This window comes from Megalops cyprinoides, chromosome 13, assembly GCF_013368585.1.
Source record: "Megalops cyprinoides isolate fMegCyp1 chromosome 13, fMegCyp1.pri, whole genome shotgun sequence".
Taxonomy (NCBI): Eukaryota; Metazoa; Chordata; class Actinopteri; order Elopiformes; family Megalopidae; genus Megalops; species Megalops cyprinoides.
The window spans coordinates 28,211,175-28,233,691 of NC_050595.1; the positions used below are offsets into that span (position 1 = coordinate 28,211,175).

At 46.4% G+C, this 22,517-nt stretch overlaps 1 protein-coding gene across 1 annotated transcript in view; it reads left to right on the forward strand.

Moving 5' to 3' along the window:
• The window catches only part of hcn4 (hyperpolarization activated cyclic nucleotide-gated potassium channel 4), a 51,645-nt gene that overhangs the window by 20,894 nt on the left and 8,234 nt on the right, over positions 1-22,517 (forward strand). The window contains exons 3-6 of the mRNA XM_036543586.1: positions 4,400-4,561; positions 6,224-6,442; positions 17,739-17,885; positions 18,207-18,447. Of these exons, the coding sequence (XP_036399479.1) occupies positions 4,400-4,561; positions 6,224-6,442; positions 17,739-17,885; positions 18,207-18,447 (769 nt within the window). The remainder of the gene's footprint in view (positions 1-4,399; positions 4,562-6,223; positions 6,443-17,738; positions 17,886-18,206; positions 18,448-22,517) is intronic.

Consider the following 22,517-nt stretch of genomic DNA (forward strand, 5'->3'; position numbering starts at 1 on the left):
ATAAATAAATAAACCAGATCTACTAATCAGTCTCCGCTGGGTGACCGGATACACGGGCCAAGGACTGCTCTTTCAGAGATAAGAAAATGAGGAAGAAAAGGTTTAATAGGGTATTTTTGAAAGCACAATGAAGCTTGCCAGCATCGGTGACAGGTCCTCAAGTCTTTGAATACGCCTTTGCGATATCAATACCCACAGCGGGGTATGTCTAAAGCTATTACACGAAAATACGTAATCTGGCACACACCCATGGATATTTCCGTGTGGAGCGCTTTATTATTGCAGAGACCACAGCTTTTCCAAACTCTCCAGTGGCACTGAGACGCTAAATCTGTGGCCCAGAGAAAGGCAAGGTGCTTTCGGGTGCACAATGACTAAAAATCAGAGCCTGAAGTAACATTAGGGCTTCTCGACACAGTCCAGACCAGACTCATTCTTTCTATGTCGGGGTCGTGGCCCAGTCCTACTTTCAGAGAGGAGAGGTCCTGAATCAGAGTTTTGTGAAGTTTAATGTTATTCTAAGAAGTTAGACAACTGCCCTCTGGCAGGGGTGCAAAAATGTTTTATTGGTGTTGGGTTTTTTTGTTTTTGGTGCAGGTCCTGAGAAGGAATGTGCGTGTCATAGGACAATGAAATGTGTCCTCTGTCTCACTTAGATAATGTCCTCACTGCTCACCTGTCTCAGATGGCTTCCTTGTGTGTCTCAGGGACTTTGCGTCTGTTTCAGAAGACTTCCTATCTCGCAGAGGGCTGCTAGTCTCTCTTAGAGAAGTCTGTTTCAGTTTTTCACTTTTCGTCTACATCTGTACCTGTCAGGTTAATTGCAAAACTGTGTATTATGCCTATTATCCATTGAAATAAACATTTGATAATATATATTAACATATATAATGACATGTAATAGTACATAGGTAATTTTGTAATAATGTTACAAATTCATATTTATGCAATGTTAAATGAGACCTACATACATGTAAGCATATCTAGCCACAATGAAGCAGTTTTTGCAACGTAACAGAAGAAGCTTATTCTATCTGGTTCTCTTGTGCTCTGTTCACTTTGTCACTGAAAACTAATTTGAAATTTTATTGCACTTCAGAAAGTAAGGTAATGTTGCATTTAGTGAAGTTATCTAGATGTTTGTGAATTCCATACTTTCTAAATGTACTGTGTGCATTGAAAGGCTGTGCATTTCACGATGTAGCCACACAAGGCTAATGATGCATTTAATGTGCAGTTTGCTGAATACTATTATGAAAAATAGATTTAAGCTGCCTGCAGCTGACACTTAAAACAATACATTTACATTTAGTCATTGAATACTCTCTCATCCAGAACAAGTTATATAGCAAAGGTACATTTTTATCAAAACAATAAATGAATCCCCTTCCCCCCAACAGGACAAGTATGCTCATGACGAAACTTCACATTACAGCATCATCAAGCATGCCTTCATGTTTTAAATAAAATTACTAGAAACTCTTCACAAACAAGAATATTTTTTTACGTACAGTAGAATGCCACATAGCAAAAGTTATGTAGATTTACTTAATTGGTTTAGTTCTTTTAAAAGGTAACAAAGCGAGTGAAATGACAGTTGGTCTCTCTCTCCCCATTGGTGATGCCAGTGATGAAGTTAGTATGTTTGACAGCCTCGCCCTTAAGACACCTCAGAGTAGAATCACGTTGACCTCATCAATCAGGCCACACTGTTTAGTCAGATAATGATGCAATTAGGGTTACAGTGTCTTGCTGTTAATTAAAAGAACAAGACCAGCTATCCATCACACCTAGTGCTCTGTCCTCTGTGCATTTCTTGTTGAGCAGGCATGTGTGTGTGTGTGTGTGTGTGTGTGTGTGTGTGTGTGTGTGTGTGTGTTTGATGGTATTTTCTTGACAGGAAGCCTACTGTGACATTGACAGATTGGCTTTGCTCTGTTCGGGAATGTATTTAAACATTTTTTTTAATGTTTCCATCTATTCAGTTGCATTAAGTTCTGGTTCTTCGCTCCAAAATACTGATTTTATAATGACTGTGGCTCAGGATGGATTTGAACAATTCAGCAGAAATATCTTTAAAAGCTGAGATACAGTGTGTTCCCACTTTGCATAGCAAATGCATTGAAGAAATAAATAACAAATAAATTAGGGACAAAACAAATTGGTGAGATCTGTCCCTTTCTGAACCCACTGCATTCTAAAATGCGCAATTATTTCATATTTCAAGGCCCAGCTTGGTATTCTCATGCTGTTCTTCTGCTCATACCAGAGGAGCTGTGTTGTGGGCATGGTTCAGAAGTTCAGGGAAGTGGCACTTGAGATCTTTTTTGCATTCATCTGCATCTGCTTTGATTGTTTTGTAGTTTAGCCAGATCCTTCTACAATAGGACTGTAGCACTATTATTTGTATGGTAGCTCAGTAATGCTAAGCAGCAGCACATCCTCCAGGGCTACATTCACCAGTGTTCAAGAAATGGTGTTTACACAAAGCATGGAATTTCATAAACTTGGCAGTGCTTTTGTAGGTGGCTAAATAATCGTCCCCTTAGCGCCGAGAGCTTGGCAAATGCAAGCCTTGAGCGCTTGCTTGTTGATTGATATTATTATTAATATAAACTTCATTATAAGACGACTCCGAGCTGCGCGCTTAGAACAGAAAGTAATTCAGTCTAAGTGAAACACTGCAGGCATGAAAACTGGTTATTTCATTCAACATTCCTCTGTAAACGTACTGTAAAGTGTCCACGGAGGTTTCTGGTGAGTGCATGCAGCACGATAGTCATTACGCTCCTCTCTATAGGCAGTACAATCCCCACAATTGCAAGTAATAAATCTTAATGAGGAAGACGTTATGAAGATTTTCATGATTTATTCATATGCAAAGGAATAATTTAGAAACTGTAACAGAAAGCCATTTATTTTAAGATGGAAAACGCTATCCCGTGTAATAGCTTTATCTTTAGTGGTGTTTTTTTTTTCTTTTTTTTTTAAGAAAACCTTTATTGCTGTGCGATAGATTGCAGCTGCGGGATGCTGCTGCAGTGAGTGCTACATGAAGACGGGATAGGTTCTGCGGATGATGTGACAGAGGCACCGTGGAGGCAGCGACTCTCCCCGGATGATGTAAACACGCCGGAGGGTACGCGCTTTGAACGACGGCCCGGAGAGCGCAGGATGTGTAATTTCACCGCCTCTCACTCTGAATCGAGACGTCTCTCCAAACGCGAACGGAAGGCAGGGCTATCCATCTGCGAGCGTTCCCCTCACCGTCTGGACCCGCCGGTTAAAACAAAAAATGATCCACATCAAATGCTCGACACCCGCGCGTTCTAGTGAAAACGGTAGAGGAGTTCTGTATCTGTCGTCAACGACAGGACTGTGGGAAATGTGTATAAAATAAAATACAGGAGGAGAGTTTGGAGTGTGGCCATATAAGAGGAGGTTTGCCCAGCTGTAGTGTCTCTCCGCGAGCATGATGAAAAAAGGGTAGGAGAGCATCTCTCTCAGCTGTAAGCTCTTAAGCATCATGTTTTAAACGACGCTGAGTGTCTTTTAATAAGGAGAGGCATAGTTAACAGTGCGCACCGTGGCCCTCAGTGGGATTAAGTGGCTTTAAATTGCCGAGGCCATTAAAATCTACACCAGCTCAGACGTCCAGGGGCTTCCCAAGAGCATATTTATCGCTGGATTAACAGGACCACGTATGCCCGCATTTTGCAGCAAAGAGGTTGCCCCCACCATCTTTTCAGCATTGTCATTTTTTTAAGTGGTTCATTAGATCGATTGGGTGCCATTTCCCCTTTTGAAGGCAACACTTTACTGCCACCTCGATACCCCTGTGGCCATCCTCGGCGGACCATTAGGCTTGCTGGATGAAAGTGCAGTCTTACGTAATGGGCTAAATTCATTGCATTCAGCGTGTCTACATCAGATTGAGCACAGTGTGGCCTAGAATGAGGCTCAGATTAAAACTAAACTTTGACCCTCATGGTTACATTACAACTGCAATATTGCACAGTGCCGGACCACATTTCTAATGAACAGAAACAAAAGATGGAGCTCAAAGCAAAGCACAGCAGGTGTGGTAGGAGCAGGCATGTAGAACCCATCCCCAAATGCAAATGCCAGTGCAAATGCAAACATATCTGAGTGTGTCGCACAGTAGTAAGGAGCAGGACTTGTAACTGAAAGGTTGCTTGTTCAATTCCCTGCTAGGGCACTGCTGCTGTACCCTTGGGCGAGGTACTTAACCCAGAATCGCCTCAGTAAATTTCCAGCTGTATAAATGTGTAACATGTAAAAAAAAATTGTAACCCATGTATGTTGCCCTGGACAGAGCGTCTGCTAAATGCCAATAATGTCATGTTCTGACTGTGTGCTTTCGCCCTGACTCCCGCAGATCTTCCACATGACCTACGACCTGGCCAGCGCCATGGTGCGCATCGTCAACCTGATCGGCATGATGCTGCTGCTGTGCCACTGGGACGGCTGCCTGCAGTTCCTGGTGCCCATGCTGCAGGACTTCCCCGCTGACTGCTGGGTCTCCAAAAACAAGATGGTGGTAAGCGTTCCTCACCGCCCCCAACTCCCTCTCTCACAGTCGTGCAGGACCCCTCCGAAGTTCACCATCTCCCCCCGTGGCCCCCTCTCCGCCTCTGCGCTAACTGTTGCTAAGCAATTGTGACAATGGAAAGTGTGGGAGGCAACGCATGGTTTGCTTCTCCTGTGTGCCTAATGGTGTCTTCTCCTTTTCCTTACCGCACTTTGTTGCTTTATGTTTTTTATTGTACTTATTGTACTGTTTGTCTACATGTAATGAGGACTGATAAAAGATCAACAGCCACTGTAGGATGGTGACTGTTCGGTGATAAAATGTAACTGTGCAGATCACAGTGTGAGCAGTGCTGTCAGGTCACACTAATGGGCATCTTTCATTAAAAAGAGAGGGCAGGAGTCAGGGTTCCTACATATGTTTGGTAGAATGGAACTGTGTGGGGTTTTCGTTTACAAAGCAGATAGAAAAACAGGGAATGTGGTAATAAAAAACAACTTTTCAACTTTTTTCGCTTATGCAAAGTCTGACATAAAAGTCCTGCCCTAGCCTCTGCGTGAGATCTCTGCTCCATCGTGGAGCTGAACTGAGACACACCTGAAATTCCGCAGCCCTCATTCTACCAGAGTGCCGTGATGCACAGAACCCAGCGTGTTGCAAATTACCACGGCCTCTTCAGAGATCTGATTCATTATGGGGATTTGTGATGAGGCTCACGGCAGCTCCCAGGCATCAAAGAGGATTAATCTATGATCTGCGAATGCTCCATTCCTAAAATAACAAAAACAATCACATCACATTCAAATTACACCTGTTAAGACACAGATGATTAATGGAAACAAGCGCTGGAGTGCACATGTGCGTACTGTTTCACAGACGCCTGAGCCTATGCATCATGGGATTGCGCTTAGTGCCTCCCGTAAGTGAAAGCTGTTACAGAAACAGACTGTCAGATCTCTGGTCTGATTTGGTCCTGATTCCCAGTATCACTGCTTAGCTTTTTGTAGTATTCTTCTGTCTTCAAACGCAGGAGATATGTGCTCACATTCAGCTGTCATTGTATATTTATGGTCTTGTCTCTAATAATAATCTCACAGGCATGCTGAGATAGGTATCACACCTTTTGTAAATTCTTTGCCAACATTTTTAGACCTTTTTTATAGGCTCATATTCCTTAAGTATTTTTTGTAATTGTAATGTTTTGAAACCCATTTGAATACGTCACCTCAGGATAAAGGCGATATTGATTCAGAATGAGCTATGGGCTACCACAGGAGTCTGAAGGAAGGAGGGTAATTTATCCGCAAACAAGAACCTGGGAGAAATGTCACATATTTTTAAATGGCTGACCTACTTTTTGGTTTATAGCCTCACAATGTTTCAGAACACTTCCATTCATTCATTTTACTTCTTTTCTTTCATTTTTGCACACAGACGGGAGCAGCGATACAATACTATCAGGAGGCAATGCTGTGCTATTTCACACTGAGGAATGCGTTTGCTTTTACCTGACTTAATATGTGCATCTCCCCCACACAAGCTGCTGTGATGCTAGACTCCTCTCCTGATGCTCTGTGGTTTTTACTGTCAGACAGGGGGCCCCGGCAGTTTAGTGTTAGCGGCCCTCTCCACCACCGTGTCACTGTGTCCCCCTTTCTCTGTCCCCTCCAGAACGACACTTGGGGCCAGCAGTACTCCTACGCCCTATTCAAAGCCATGAGCCACATGCTGTGCATCGGCTACGGCATGTACCCTCCCGTGGGCATGACGGACGTGTGGCTGACCATCCTGAGCATGATCGTTGGCGCCACCTGCTACGCCATGTTCGTGGGCCACGCCACCGCGCTCATACAGTCGCTGGACTCCTCCCGCCGCCAGTACCAGGAGAAGGTGAGCGAGGGCGGCGTGGGGCGGGTAAAGAGTGGGAAGGTCCCCTTGTCCGTTGACGGCGCTCTGACCGAGCAGGAAGGTCAAGCAAGAGGTGAACGAGTGCAATTTTAACAACGAGCTCTGCTCAAATTACTGTTCCAATGGGTGCAAGTGCTGCATGCTGTGCTGCTGTGTGAAAAGTGTGAGATGTTCCAATCCTTCATTTTTGTTTCCAGTTGCAATATCCAAAAGAATAAATATGCTAATAGAAAGAAAGGCACAAAAAGGTTAATTTGCATGTTGTTTATATCGTTGTGTTGGTCAAGTGGTCGGATTTAAAGGAGTCATGGTGGGATTACCCTTCTGTTATGCTCTGTCACCACCATAACCCTCCTGCAGATCTGGGCCTGATGACAGGAAGTGTCTCGTATTGCTTTCACATTAATTTCGCATGTTAGCAAATACTGTGCGGCGTTGCTTCGGCGTTGCTAATAGGGACAAGGCACAAGAAGGTTTGTCATAAAGAGTGCTGTTTACATCGTTGCATCGGTCACATGGTGGGATTACTGAAGGCATGGTGGGATTACCCCTCTTTTATGCTCTGTCACCATGATAACCTGCCTGCAGTGCTGGCTCTGATGACAGGAAGTGTCTCATATTGCTTTTACATTAATGGCCTTTTGAGCCCTTCGGGGCACTAACTACAGCTCTCTCAGATACTGTAACAGGGTGGCTGGACGTGAAACACCTCTTTATAAAGGATCGTTTTTAAACAGCTCTGATATTTCTGCCTTGTCGTCTAAATTGCCTGGGATAACAGTTGTTGGTCAAACAGATAAATCATCATAATAGAAACGCAATTGCTTTAAATTTGGCAGAGGGAAGTTAATGAGGCCCAATGATCAATACAGCAGTCACCTGAACAAGTACAGTAAGAGGACTGCAGCTCCAGATACAGTATCGGTGTGAATGATTTTGATAAATGGGTGTAAACTGAGTGTGATGTGCGACTGCAGCGAGTGGCGGCATTGTTTCAGACTCGATTAGGGCCAGGCTGGGGCATCTGGCCACCCTGCCTCACCTTGTCTGAGTTTCATATCCAGATTCATCTGTGTAAATGTCCCTGCACCCCCCCCCCTCCACTGCGAGGGGGGGCTGACAGCTGCCCAAGCCGGCGCCCTGCCAGTCCAGTGAGCCCAACACTGGCGTTAATGTGCTGCCAGGCTGCCTCACAGCCCTTCTGTGGAGAGCCCGCCCCAGAGACAGAAAAGGGCGAGACGTGCCCGGGAGGACCTGCCACTCAACCTCTGGGGACAAGAACCTCTGCGGGGAGAACCTGGAAGAGGGAAAGAGAACGACCCAGAAATGAGTAGCATGCCCCCCTTTCCCAAACCTTTCCCCCGACTCCCGCTGTGTGTGAACCAGTGCATGCCCCATTCTCAAGAGGTGACACAAGGCGACACGCTCCGTCCTCCAAACGGCCCGAAGGGCAAATGAGAGCGAAGAAATCAACCGACAAAAAAAAAAACGGCCCTTAGACTGGTGCATGACTAATGCCATTACTGCGGTGTTGCTGCTTTTTAAAAAAAAAGAGGAGGAAAAAAAGACACATACGAGGAGAACAGACAGCCACGGCCCTGTCTGGTAACCCCCCCCGTCCAACGTCGGAGGCGTGCGGGGTTGCCGAGTGGGCGCGCCAGCTGTTGGCCCTCTCCCTGGATCAGCGTGCTGGAGAGGGGCAGGGCCCTGGGACCTCGGGGCGCCTCTCCTAGATCCTGCTCTCCCTGCAGCCTTGCGGCGCTAATCAAAATGCAAATATTTCCTCTGCAAGACAGGGCCGCGTGCTGTAGTCAGGGCGGCACTGTAAATTGCAATTAATATTTAAGAGTGTTGGTTTTTTTGTGCGCGGACGCAGAAATTACGCACGCCTGCGGCTCTCTCGCTGCCGCATCGCTGTGACTTAGCCTCCGATGCTGCTCCCCACTTGAACAGCGGCGTTGTCGTCTTCCGCGCTCCTCTGAATGGGGGGGTTGACCTTTGCCATGCGGTGTGAGAATCCCTACTGCCTCCTGGCCCACCCGCATCGCCAGCTGCGCTTGCGGCTCTGCGGCCGCCATACTGCGTCGCTGCAGGCATATGTTCATCGGAGAGGTCCCAATCCCTAAGAATCCAGAGCTTTCCAATCGCAGGTTAATGCCGTAATCCACATCGGCTCCAATCTCCCGGCCCCCCCACCCCCCAGATTTCGCGTGACCTTGGTTCCAGTCGCTCCTGCAAGCGAAAGAGCACATCTGTCTCCATCTCAGGCTCCAGAGAATGCCGCAGCGCGCGGCACTGGGCCAGATTCCGGGCCTCTGTTCTGCTCGTCCGGACCGGGTGCTTGTCCTGGCTATCGCTGGACCCCAGCCGTGCTTTAAAACCGAACAGTTCTACCATAGTAGACCAGCCACATTTTGGAGTGCATTGGCCCATCCTAGAGGGAACTGAGCTAATGGAGAGGAGAGGATTAGGTCTGTCCATTACATTACATCATTGTCATTTAGCAAACGCTCTTGTCCAGAGCGACTTACAGAGTTTACAGTTTTTTCAATTTATACAGCTGGATATTTACTGAGGCAATTGTGGCTTAAGTATTTTGCCCAAGGGTACAACAGCAGCACCCCTGTGGGGAATGGAGTCCACCATTCACAGTTTCCCTCAGAAACGCAGGGACAGGAGAGCTAAAAGTGGAAAGACATCACTAACTGTGCTCCAAAATCAGGCTGCAGATTTTCTGCCTGCTGGAGTTTTGTCTTATCTTTGAAACTGCTCTGCTCCTGGTCTCTGTAGAGGAAGTCAAACTGGCAAACCTGGACTACAGTCGTCAGCTATTTGTGCTCCCTCCTGCTTGCTATAATAAGACCCAGTATTCGACATTCATTAGCAGCGAATGAGCATTAGAGGTGAAGACTTGAAACTGAAGAAGGAGCGCGATGTGTGGAAGTTAATGGACAGCACCGTGAGATCCAGTGACACCACTGAGGCGACAACATGGAGATGAAAATCACACTGTAGTTTCTTTTGGCTGGAAAAACACATGAGGGGATCGCCTATATGTGTAAAGGAGGCCAAAAACCTGTGAAAAGGAAAGAAAAGTTTACAAAGTCACACAAACGGAAAACTGTTTGTATGGGCTGTAAAGGCAGTGATCACTCAAAGGCTTTGGCATATTCTGCTCTGAAAGGAGAATTCTATTACAGTGAGCTTTTTGTGATAAAGTCGCAGTCTATCAGAGGCAAACAAGCTGTCTTAAATTAGCTAATAAATGGAGTCATGAACATTGTTAACTGTTACACAGAGCAGAAAGCCAAGCAATCATGTTCTAAATGTCGCACAGCAGATTGAATTACGACACTTCATAATATTGTTGACTCGTTTAATTCAATTTGGGTTTTGAAATGTTCAGGTGCTGCTCAGGTTAAGAAGACATTTTTTCTAAGTTGTAAAGAAATAATGATAGTCCAAAATACATATTTCACAGTGTTGCTGACTAAACCAAGCAATTTTTTTTAAAACTGAGGTCGAGAAATCAAAAGTTGGCTGTTTTTTGACAAGACTTTTTCATTTTTGTTTTTTTGCGATGGCCCACAGTCACTAGGCAACAGTCCCCAGTAGTGAAACTTTGCTGTGCTCCCAGCGAAGGACTCACGGGTGTGTCTGAGCTTGTCTGTCTTCCTGGGCACGAAGCACAGGCCAGCCTGCATGGAGGTGTGAGGCTTGCAGACACCTCTCCATTTCCCAGTGGAGCCCGCTGTCTCTTTGCAGGCGTGTTGTGACCCAAATCACACAAAGAAAATTGCATCCCCGAGACTGCAGGCTAAGGCTCAGTCCCGCTACTCCCCCTTCCCCCCTCCCCCACCCACGGCCCTCACCTGCCTGCCTTCCAGCACAGCATGGCCAGGTCTGGTGCGAAAGTTCGCTGTTAGTGCAATGCTGATATTGCACCCGCTCCAAAACTTACAGAAGTGAGGCGTGAATTCTGTCGGGAAACTACTAGGCAGATAAACAAGCTGTTCAGTCAATTGTCCAATAATGTTACCTTTCATATCAGTGGCTTTCTGGTTGAAATAACAATGGATGCCTCAAGGCTCTAATCTCATGCTTACGCCTTTCATCTTTACCAATATTGTTTTCTTTTTTTTAAATGTCATTGTTACCATTATGTAGTTGCTTTTCTGGGTTGCCCTCAGGTCTTTGACGGCTTGTTTTCATTGTGAAAGACGTAATGCTAATTGATCTCTTTTACTGATTATTTACTGACCGATTGATTGAGCACATGCTATCAAAGACCCATTTTGTAACCTAGACCCTGAGCCCAGCTTCTCATCAGCATTGCAGAACCTGCACTGGAATGGAAAGAGGAAAATTTGTCACCTCACATTTGTCACTTGTCAGGGAAAGAGTGAGGGCACTGCTATGCCGCCAGCCCTTTCCTGACATCAAGCCAATTAAAAGGCCCTGTCCCAGCGGGTCCAGCCCAAATAACCAGCTCTCCTGCGCGCCCCGCTGCGGGGAGAGCGCTCAGGTACCTCACTCATCTCGTGTGGATGTCAGAGACTCGGAGAACTTCAGCGCTTCAGAGTTTCAGATTTATGCCTCAGACTGAAAGGTCTAACACATCCACCCCGCCCTGCTGTTAAGAGATTCCGTTTAACACTGATTAAGGCAGGTCTTCTGAATAGTTTTATTTGTGACTGAACTGGGGTTTATTGATCCTGGAGCAGCAGTGTAATATTATTCACTGGGATCAGTCCCGCGCTGCGCGAATCTGCATTGCGGTTTGGCAGTGCGACGGTGGCATTTCACTCCGCAGCCTCGCAGGAAGCGGAGCCCTGTTGCAAAACCGCGGAGCGAGGGGTTCCTGAAAAATTCCCACAAACGCTTCTGTGCGCGTGTGCTGCCGCGCGTCCGTGCTGTTCGCCCGCATCCCGTCATTACCGCCATGATTGTTCTGGCATTTTCCATCTCTGCTCTGTGTGTTTGTGCTCGAACGCAAGCGTGGCTTGTTAATGAAAATGGGGAGCCCCAGAGAGGGCTCGGTCGTAAGCAGCAAGCTGTGGCACGCCAGCCCCCGAATGGCATTAGTAGCAAATGCCATTGGTGCGCTGCAGTCTCTCCGCACTAAATCTCTAATTAACACTTGGCAATTAAGCGCAGGTCCTCCGGGAACGAATCATGGGAACCGCAAAACTCGTGTTCTTCAGCCTCTTTGTTCCGTTTTTACTCTCAATTCCCCAATCAAACTTTTTGAATGAAATATTTTTATGCTCTCTCATTTTACGCTCTGCGAAGATTCTCATGAACTGACGTAAAATGACACTTATGGTGAGACCAGGGCGGCGAAACCTACGGGCCCAGTGCAATATTTTCAGGCAGGACCCGCACTGTAGCGCACCCTGAACTGCTTCCAGCTAAGTCTGGTATTCAAGGTTGAGCCGCTCTCATTAGCCTCCACTGTCCCCATCAATCCAAAGGGTGTTAGCAGCCGTTATTCTGTGCTGACGCGAACGTCCATGTGGCTGAGCGTTGAATCTGGCAACACTTTTCAAGTCCTGCTGGCCCGTCTTTGAGCTGTGAAACAACTGCCTTTTTAGGCTTTCAAGTGATAATGACAGACCCTACTGTTTCGGTCGAGATTTTCTCATGACACCATCATCCAGTATAGCTCAAGTTTCACATGCTCATTGGTTACATTTGGTCGACAGATAAAATAGCTTCCATTGCCCCAGGTCAACGGCCACACCTTAGAGCAGTCAAACAGATGCAGTTTACACACATGGCAATAACCTCTGACTGCATTCACATAGTCATCTCATCTATGGTACAGTTGTCAGGCATGGGCTGTATATGTGTGCAAACCACATGTCATGGCTCATGACCCCAGGCCATGGCTAGCCAAGCCCAGAGTGGTAGCAGAACAGGATTAGTGCTTAATTCCCCATCACTTGATTGAGCTGAAATGTGTTGTCCATAATGTCTGGTGTCTTCATCAAGCCCATTATGGCCACAGCTTTCATCATTCATCATTTAGTTGGCCACTCTCATTCTCTAGGTCTGCGTGGGCACAACCCGTGATCACTATAGCCTCAACCGCAGCTAATGTGGTTAAACAACACATTGTTTCGTTTAGCTCTCACGCCTGCATGATAAGGCTAAAATTTTGCACTCGCTGGTCATATTCTATAGAGTATGTAATAATCTATATAAAGAGTACACGGTACTCTATTTATAGTGTATAAAGTACTATGTCATTGTCGTAGGTCTTTGACCTTGTCCAACATGGCCACCAAATTGGTTTTTTATACATGTTAGCTTCTCACAGCGCTGCTTGCTCATTCGTCTCACATTGAGTTCATTCATCAAACATGAACTGTAGAAGTGTTAATACTGCCTTTGATGGGTCTAGGTCACACTCTTAAGATGTGCGTGAAATATTTGTCTTTGCACTAGGTCATAAGCCCTGTCCAGATACATTTTTCACATGTCTATATACTTATGTTTAAATTCTTACACTATATCATTCTTTGTCTTACAGATGGCAGATTTCAGGGATTGACTCTTTATTATGCAGGCCAGATGTCCCTGGCCAGTGCAATATGCCCGTTGCTGAACAGCAGTATTCCTTCACAGCCTTTGTCAGAATTGTTCATTCATCTTGTCTACATTTCTCAAACATTGTCTCTAGATGTGCTCTAGACCACAGCTCAAAGCCACCAGCCAGCTTGAAAGCCTTGGAGTTGTCTATGTCCTCTAGTACTTAAAAAGAGTTCCCATGACAACAGGAGTAGCTGTCATACAACCAAACTGAGGAAACGATTCCCAAAGAAACTGTGGGAATTTCTATCTCTTATTAATGTTTAATTGATACTTTTAGGCCAAATTCACAGTCAAAATTTAGTCTTGGGTTAGCTAACTAGCTGGACAATGAATGGATTAACCAGTCAAGAAAGGTTGTTCTTTCTTTATCAGGTTATGCATTTCCACATTACATCTCTTGGCTTCTGCTGATGCAGTTTTGACAATTCTAACTCCAACCCTTCCTGCTCCCCAACTCAAGGAAATTCAGTTAAGTAAATATGAATATTTATGCAATGCTCTGAGAAACATTTTTACTGAAAACACCACACTCTGTCAGCTCTCAGTGCAGTTGAACCTCTAAGAATCTGATAAGAGGGATCTCTCCAAAAGCTGGGAGGTTTGGCTTTAATTTCAGCCTCAAAGACACTACTGAATGTGCTGGTTTGGCAGCGTTCACAACGGCAGCACTCTAGCCTATAATCAGTGCCATACTGTATATACCATAACCCCCTCTGTCATGGCAGGGGAGGACGGAGGGAATGGTGAGAGGAAGAGAGGAAAAAAATAAATGTTTAGAAATTGTAATTAAGTGGCTGACATCTCTATTGGGGAATAAATTATTCATGTGTTATTTGGTGAGGAATTTGCATCATCTAGTGGAAGAGAGAAAGAGAGAGAGATAGGGAGAGCTGGAGGGAGACAGAAAAAGAGCCAGGGACGGCGGGAAATAGCATCAAGCTTTGTAAACCTCTCTCTCCCAACGGGAGCGGAGAGTCGTATTGCATTAACTAACGCAGCCTGGCTTTCGCAGTTTGATGAGAGCTTCCTCCAAGATGTAAATGCGATTACTCCCATAATGCTGACAATGGTTTAATTCATCTCTGAGATAAAGAGCGTGGGGCTTTTTACGGTGGGTGCTCAGAGCGAACTGCTAGAGAAGCTCAGAAGACATCACTTCCTGTTATGCAGGATGTTACCTCAGAGGCACTTTTCTGACCACAGGTCAAGCTGCCTTTCACGCTAGGTTCAAGGTCAAGCAGGACAGAGCAATCATACGTTCACATGCAGATCAGAATGAAACAAAACTATCAAAACCATTTTTTAGTTTTATGTCCCATCCTTATGTGTGAGTCAGTGTATTAAATCACTGTACAGTATATTACAAATTAAGGATGAACAGGGCAATGAATACAGGTGAATACAGCAATGACAGGTATTGTCTCTATGCAGGAGGTTAGAAGCAGTGCAAAAATCAATCACAACAAATCTAAATGTTAAGAAATGTAAATCCTAGTTCCGAGGGAAAGTGGGAGTTACTCTGTAATGTCATTCAATCCCAAAATAGTCTGGCTAGAATAAACATGCTTGTCTCAGACAGGCAGCACTCAGATTCCTGTCATATACGTTCAGATGTTCAGCCCTGTTCACTTATATTGGTGAACAATTTCTTTTTCCTAAGCGAGCATTTCTTTTCTTTTTTCTTTCTTTTTTCAATGTCAACTGCTGGCACAGCTAAACCCAACAATGCATGCTGAACTCAAAAGGGAGAAAAGCAAAGGTGCTTTGAGAAGTCATTTTGGCTCATTATCAGATCTGCGAATGTTCAGATCAATGCAAAGGGATTTTTTAAAAAGACTTCTTGATAAGTGATAGATTCCAAAGCTTAGCCCAAGGCGGGGTTTATTGCTTCTCTCATGGTTGCCTGGGGGCAGAATATCTTAATGTGTTCTCTTTCTCTTTCTTCTTTGCTCTCTTTTAATCTAGTTAGCAGATTCAGATTTTTTTTTCCCCAAGATTTGTTTCTGTGTTCCCCATTGTTATGATTGTTTTTCTTGTCCTTCCCTTCAGTACTTGAGCTCTGTAACAGAAATCACCGCATGTAGGGCTGGGCCTGCAGACAGCACTTAAGTAAACACAGTGCAGTGTTGCCTTAATTCTGAAGTCAGCCTTAAATCAAGACGATGTGTTTAGCTTACGCGGCGGCACGATCGGGCTCACGTTAAACAGCGTGTTTTTTTCAGGATTGCGGCTTTACCCTCCCCGACGTTGCGTTTGGGAGTTCTGCTCTCCCTGCCGCGCCGTCCACCTTCGTACCGCCCCGCCCCCCGCCCCTCCTCCCGCGCCCGCGTGCCTCCGACCCCACTTCAAAGCGGAACACTTTGATGATCAAACAGGTGCTGCGCCGAGGCCTGGCACGGCAAGGTGGGGGACGGTCACAGCCCAGCACCGGGGCGTTAGCACGCACAGGTGTGTGCCCTGGGGGGACACGGCGGGCAGGTGGAGCGTGAGTCAGCGATTGGGGGTAGGGGAGGTGTGTGGGGGGATGTTGGTAGGCGGAGGATGGGGGTGGGCGCCACAGACGCACACCTTTGTCCTCAGAAGTCCACCCTGTCACAAACAAGAAAGAGACAAACAAGATTGGTAGGGGGGGATGGGGGGGGGGGGGGGGGGGGGTTGGGTGGAGTGAGAGTCGGGGCTGCTGCTCTGCTGCTGAGTTAGAACTTAATTCGATTACCCCCCCACCCCTGCTTGACATCTGGGTGCGTCAGCATTGGCAGCAGCAGGCGCTGCTAACGCTAAGCGCTCCGCGCTGACCAGACAGACCCCCCCCCCCCCGTGATCTGGAGAGCTGCTTTTCCTCAAGCAGGGCTCTGGGCCGCTGGAGAAGGGGACTGTTCTTCTGGGAGCTGGCGAATTCCCAATCTCATTTGTCCCGTCTCTCCGGAGGCGGCAGGCCTCGCACAGACAGAACGGGGGGGGGTGTCACTTCTCAGACTGTTTTTTCTGCTTTGCTGCAGGGACTGCTCTCTGTTTTTGTGGCTTGCAGGGCAGCCAGTAGGAAAGGGTCTGTCCCATTTTATTATCCTGTGTGTTAAAGTCTCTTTGAGACTGTCAGAAACTCCCGTCTCAGGTGTTATCATCCTGCAAAAGAACCTCAGTCAGGGAAAAAGACCCTTAAAGGGGTAGGAATCAGATCTCCTAACATATACCCACATACCATGTCAGAACAGTTGTTTGGCTCATTTCAAGCTCTGATTGGTGTTTTATTATATGTACAGGTTCTACAACACAATCCTATGAATACAATATGATTACATTTTCCGCATTTTCGCTGTGACATGTGACTGCAGATGTTGCTTTTGTCACTGTCAGTTGCTTCACTGAAGCTTTTTTCCCTCCCGCCTGGCTTTTGTGTATGTCTCTGTTGTCTCTTTCCTCCGCCGGTTGCCCAGCTCAGGCTCTCTCCTGTGCTGGGGCCCTCGGTTTTACAGACGGTCGTGGTAGAGACTTGTTCTAAATTAGCTTTCTCAACAGCGCAGCCCCTGTGGAGCCCTTCATTAAAACTTCTCTCTGGCTCCTCTTATCAAGAAACTTTGTCTTTCTCTTCTCTTTCCCCATGCTGTCTGCTTAACCTATTCACTGCGAGGTTGAACCGTTTCAAAATTACATCGGTTTAGAGACGTCTGATCTGTTGAAAAATGTGTTTTGCTGACATCTGTATTTGGTCTTATTTTGCTGTGTGTGTGTGTGTGTGTGTGTGGGTGTGTGTACATGTGCGCATGCCTGCGTGTTTGTGTGTTTACTGACCCCTCTAATCACACAAGCTTTGTTTCTGAATTGATTCCGATTTCCTGCTCAGATCCCTTGAGGGTTCTTAGAAAGCACATAGCATTGGATTATGGGAAAATTCGACCCAGGGAAAATGATTGGTTAAACCAAGGATTTATCAATCTGCCTTGTGATCGCAGCTGAATCGTTGTGAGCTTAGTGCATGCAACTATGCACTTTCCCTGGGGTTCATTTTCAGACACTTTTCCCATTAAATCCCAAATTGATTTCAAGATGCAATTAGTTTTGTATGTTAAATGATGATTACAAGTTAAACTAACAGTCATTTTTCAGACAACAGCCCCAGGTGACCTTTAACACTGACAGAGGAGGCAGGAGAGGCATGATTAATGATGCCCCAGTCTGTCTTGACAAGCAAAAGTGTGTCAGTCCTGGGCAGTATACACCTCGCCTAATATATCAGCAAGGCCTCTTGATAAGCTGTGAGTTGTCTCTCCCAGGAGCCTCCAATCAAAGTCCACCTCTCGTCTCTGGCATTCTTCAGATAGGAAACAGAGAGGCGCAACAGGGGATCATAGAAGTGGCTTCCCGGCATGATTGTGTGCTGTTTCAATGCATGGGTTTTTGGGAAATGGGAATTGAAGTGTCTTGTGTCGGTTAAGTACTTTTCATAGTCTGACATTGCGCCTCCTGTACATATGAATGAAAACCTTATGTTGAAGCTACAGATGGTCTAAATCACCGGTAGTGAAGTTTTAAAAACGTTTAATGCGTTTGAGGGAATTGTCATTTCTTTGCAGTGAGAATGCTTTGGAGTGAGACTGCGGTGAGAGGTTTACGGATAACAAGAGAGACGGTGACAGTGCAAATCTCCAACCACTGACAGCATGTTTTCGCTCTTGTCCCTCAGTACAAGCAAGTGGAGCAGTACATGTCCTTCCACAAGCTCCCAGCCGACATGAGGCAGAGGATCCATGACTACTATGAGCACCGCTACCAGGGCAAGATGTTCGATGAGGAGAGCATCCTTGGAGAGCTGAATGAGCCACTGAGGGAGGTGGGGATCTTCCCTGCATGTCCATGTTCTTCCTCACCCTCATCATCATCCTCATCACCATCATCATCATCGTCATCATGACCTTTGAAAAGAGATGATTTCTCCATGTACCCCTACACAGCAGCTTTGCAAAGGACAGCTTAGTTATGAAGATGATAGTGTAGTTATTATCCTGTAGCAGTTACAGCACACACACTCAGTGTTATCCCTGTACCTCCATCTGTTCATCTAATTCTGTGGCCCCCGTTAATGTCCCAGAATCCCTTCTCAGCACGGCCCGCAAAGCGCCGGCAACCTGAACTGACTCTTCCCTGTGTGCAGGAGATCATCAACTTCAACTGTCGGAAGCTGGTGGCCTCGATGCCCCTGTTTGCCAACGCGGACCCCAACTTCGTCACCTCCATGCTGACCAAGCTGCGCTTCGAGGTCTTCCAGCCGGGCGACTACATCATCCGCGAGGGGACAATCGGGAAGAAGATGTACTTCATCCAGCACGGGGTGGTGAGCGTCCTCACCAAAGGCAACAAGGAGACCAAGCTCTCCGACGGCTCCTACTTCGGGGGTAAGAGAGAGGCTGCGGCCGTCACGTAACAGAAACCCGAACAAAAAAAAAAAGGTCAGAAGCATAATGCCGCGAAGCCTAAACCTTTTCAGCTTTATTATTCATAATGACTCGCTCTCTGAAAAACAAAAAGCAGAAACAAGTTCCTCCCTTTGGGGGTTAGCTCAGGCCTCTGTGTGCTTTTGAAAGCAAAGGCCGCAAGCTGCAACCAGGGAGGAATTAAATTTCTGTTCACATTTGTTTTTTGTTTGTCCGCCGACCGAAAAGTCTCTCACGTAATCACCCATTTACTGAGAACCGAGGTGCTTTTCGGTGAACGGTGCTTTATAAGTAAAGACTGGTGGCAGGGATTCAGACAGGTCACAAATATCGCTTTTGCTCTTTCCTGTGTTTGTTTTTTTTAAGCAAGATGACATGTCAGTGCTTCTTGTGACTGGCATTTTGTTTGAAGTAAATAAGAGACTTTGTTTGAGGTTGTTAATACAGTGCCTCGGCCGGTTTGGAATATTGAAAAAAAAAATCCCTGGCAGCTGTATCCAGATCATGGCAGGGCTGCGGGAGTTAATTGCAGGGCCGTGTGCCCCCCCCTCCCCGAAACACGGATTCATTCATAAACAGGCCGTGTATCGATTAGGATGCGCCGCTTAAGTAATGAAAAACCGCGGGGAGGCATTTAGCAGCACATGACCCAACTGTCTAAGTTTAATTATGGCGTCTCTGCACCGGACGATCTCTCTGCCCTCTCTGCGGGTGAGCTCATGGGAAATAATGGAAAGATGGCAAGCAATCCATCTCAGACGATGCCAACATTAATCAACATTTCACACAACTGGGCCGGACGCCCCCCCTCCCCCCACCCCATACCCGGTTTGTGCCAGTGGATGGGAATGGATGTTATTTATCGCTCTTTTTAAACACGGTCTGGACCTGCATGCAAATGCCGCCGCCCTCCATAAATGCGCCGACTTTGGAACGGAGCTCGGTGGCAGTTTGCTCGTATCAAACTCTCACGCGCCGATCGGTTGCTGTCGGTTACAGGGCTGTTTCTCCCGACAGCATCCAGGAGTTATTTTTGGGTGCGTTGTTGCACGGGATGGGGGTGGGCGCGAAAACACACTGTGTAACCATGGGGGAGTTCTTTGTCAAACACGACTCATCCATTCATGAAATTAATTTCTGTGACTGTTGCGAGGGGGAAGTGAGATGCTTTCCGCGAGGCGCCCCGAGTCCGCAGCGTGGCTTATGACCCGGCAAACACGGGCAGGAAGTGCGGGGAGAATCATGGGAAGCACACACATGACAGCATGTGCTGAGCCCTCACACGGCTGGAGGCCTCCCCATATGAGCACTTCTCTGGCATATGGGGGCATATTAGTTGCATAAACACAAGCACGTGAGGATTTGCAAGTGGAAACGGCTTGGATTTGGGAGGGGGGGGCATGAAACACATGGGGCGTGTCATGGTTTGGAATAGGGTGTACCTCTGTGAGAGCACAGTCATATCGACCGGTCTGCAAGTAGAGGTGCATTTCCTTTGGTTTCCTTTGGATAGGTGTTTGTCTTTACCTTCTGAAAAATATACCCAGAGCCCTGTGATGAGGAATTGGTGTGGCCTGGTTTTGGGTATGTAGTCTGTGGAGATGGGAGGGTCTCTTTCCGAGCTCCCTACACTCAACCTGCAAGGCTGTATTCACCTACAATTGGCCGTTCAATAACGATCGAGAGCCCCATTCACTCATGACATATTTTTTCCTCTATTACTGTGTTCGTTCGGTTTTTTTTTTTTGATTGATGTCCCCAAAACTTGTGACCTGTGAAGTACTCAAGAAAAAAACAGACCTACCCAACAATTTAGTGGATGTTGATTGCAGGTGTTCGCCAGGAGCCCGTCTATGATTGAAATTTTCGTATTAGTGCGCTCTTTCGGTGTTCAGAGCAGAGAGCGAGGGGAAAAAAAAAACATTTTGCCAGATGCCTCTCCTCTCCTCGCGCTTCGACCGAATTCAAGGTCATCACGCGTTCAGCTAGGCCCCCTGATCCCATAAAGCCGGCACAGAGAGCCATGTGCACTCCACCTAGGGCTGGCCCTCTGGGGGGCACAGACAGCCTGTGAGCGAGGTGTATGAGAGAGATGCCCCGGACTGAACGGGTAATCCCTCCGCTTTTAACACCGTTCGATTTCGCTGCTTCTGAGAAAGGCGGAGGAGCGGCCACGCTCTCTTCAGACGGCAAATCAAAATCACGTTCTGCGAGCGCGCCGTGCACGATCAAACTAAGGAGCACGAGGGACCCAGCACGAAGTTGTGCGAGGGAAAAGGAGCGGGCGAAATAAAAAGTGACATGGGGATAACCATGCTTCCGCCCCCTCCACTCCTCTTCCATACACACACACACACACACACACACACGGACACAAACACACACACACATACACGCAAACACAAACACGTACATACACATGCACACACACATACCAACACACACATACCAACACACACACACACACACACACACTCATACACATAAACACGCATATGGACACACATACTCTCACACACACACACACACACACACACACACACACACACACACACACACACACTCTCACACAGCTCACATTTTCTACCGCTAATGGCTGGAAGGTCCCAGCAAGGTGTGTCGTGGGGAGTTAGGCTCCTCTGTGCAGATGGTTTAAAGGTTAGAGTGTGTACTCTCAGAGGGCCGGGGGCGCCACCTGGAACAGAGATGGGACCTGACAGGGGAGCGTTGGCCCAGCAGTGGAACCTGGAGCTCCGTAAAAACCCCCGAGGGGGGGTGGAGCAGCAGAGCCGGTAACCATAAGCCAAAGGGACAGGGAAATGTCCGCGTCTGGGGTGCAAATTTAACCTCCGGCTCTAAAGAAGGGCTGACCTAAACCGTGCTACGCATGGTCGCACTTTTGGTATGTCCTCATGCTGCCGTAAGAGGAATACATATGTATGTATTTTTTGGTTAACAGAAAGTACACTTGGCATGAATAACGTACAACTTGGTCACATGACACAAAGGTCACATCACACTCTTTTTGAAGTGTTAAAATTTGGAGTTTCACTTCAGAAAGATATCCTGACGTGCTAGACATTTCCACTGGTTTGATCTGCCTAGTTGTTAATAAGTGCTCTAGTTTGCTACATGAGCTGTGTCACCAGTATTCCTGTAACATTTCAAAAATAACAGTAGCACTGTATTATTATGAAGTAGGAAATGCATCAACAGTGGCAACAACAAAACAAGCGAAATCTGGATGAGAAAAACAAGCATTTGGTGAGTTCATGCAGGATTTGTCTGACATTTTTAGATGAGTCACTTCTGAACTGGGCCAGAATTACAGATGTGACCTTTCATGCATATTCTTAATATAAATTATGTGCCAGAGAGAGGAGGGAAGTGGAGAAACAGGAATGAGTAGAGGTCAGGCTAGAGTTGACCATGCAATTTAATGCATTCTCTTTCATCGCTAAGCTGCATGGCACATCCAGTCCTGCTAATTGCTGTAAATGTAATTCAGACACTAAGCAGAGAGGTTGCCTTCCATATTTTATACCATTTCAGTTTTAAGGAGAGGTGCTTGATGCTTATTATTAATTGCGTTTCTAAAACACTGCAATATACTGTAATTTAACGCATACCTATTGTTTTAGCCCTTGAAAATGTAGTGCCGAGTCAGGTGGATGAAAATCAGCCAACTGTACTGTATTGTACTGCATATGTACTGCAGTTGTACTGCATATGCCTTAATGGAAGGCTTCTTTCAGGCATTATTACAGTACACCTTTCAAGCATACAGTTTATATAAAATAACCATTGGACATAGTGTAGCATTAATGAAATCAACAGAATGATGACTGATAGATTTACTGATAGTAACTGAAACATAGCATTTTAAAAAGATTATGCAAACTAGAACAGTTCAATTCATAACACTTGTGAGAAAAGCGTAACATTAACTTTTAATGGATGCTGGAACCATGTCAGGAGAATGAGAATTCTCCACTGGAGAAACTGACTTTTCTGTTCTTCAGCTGAAATCG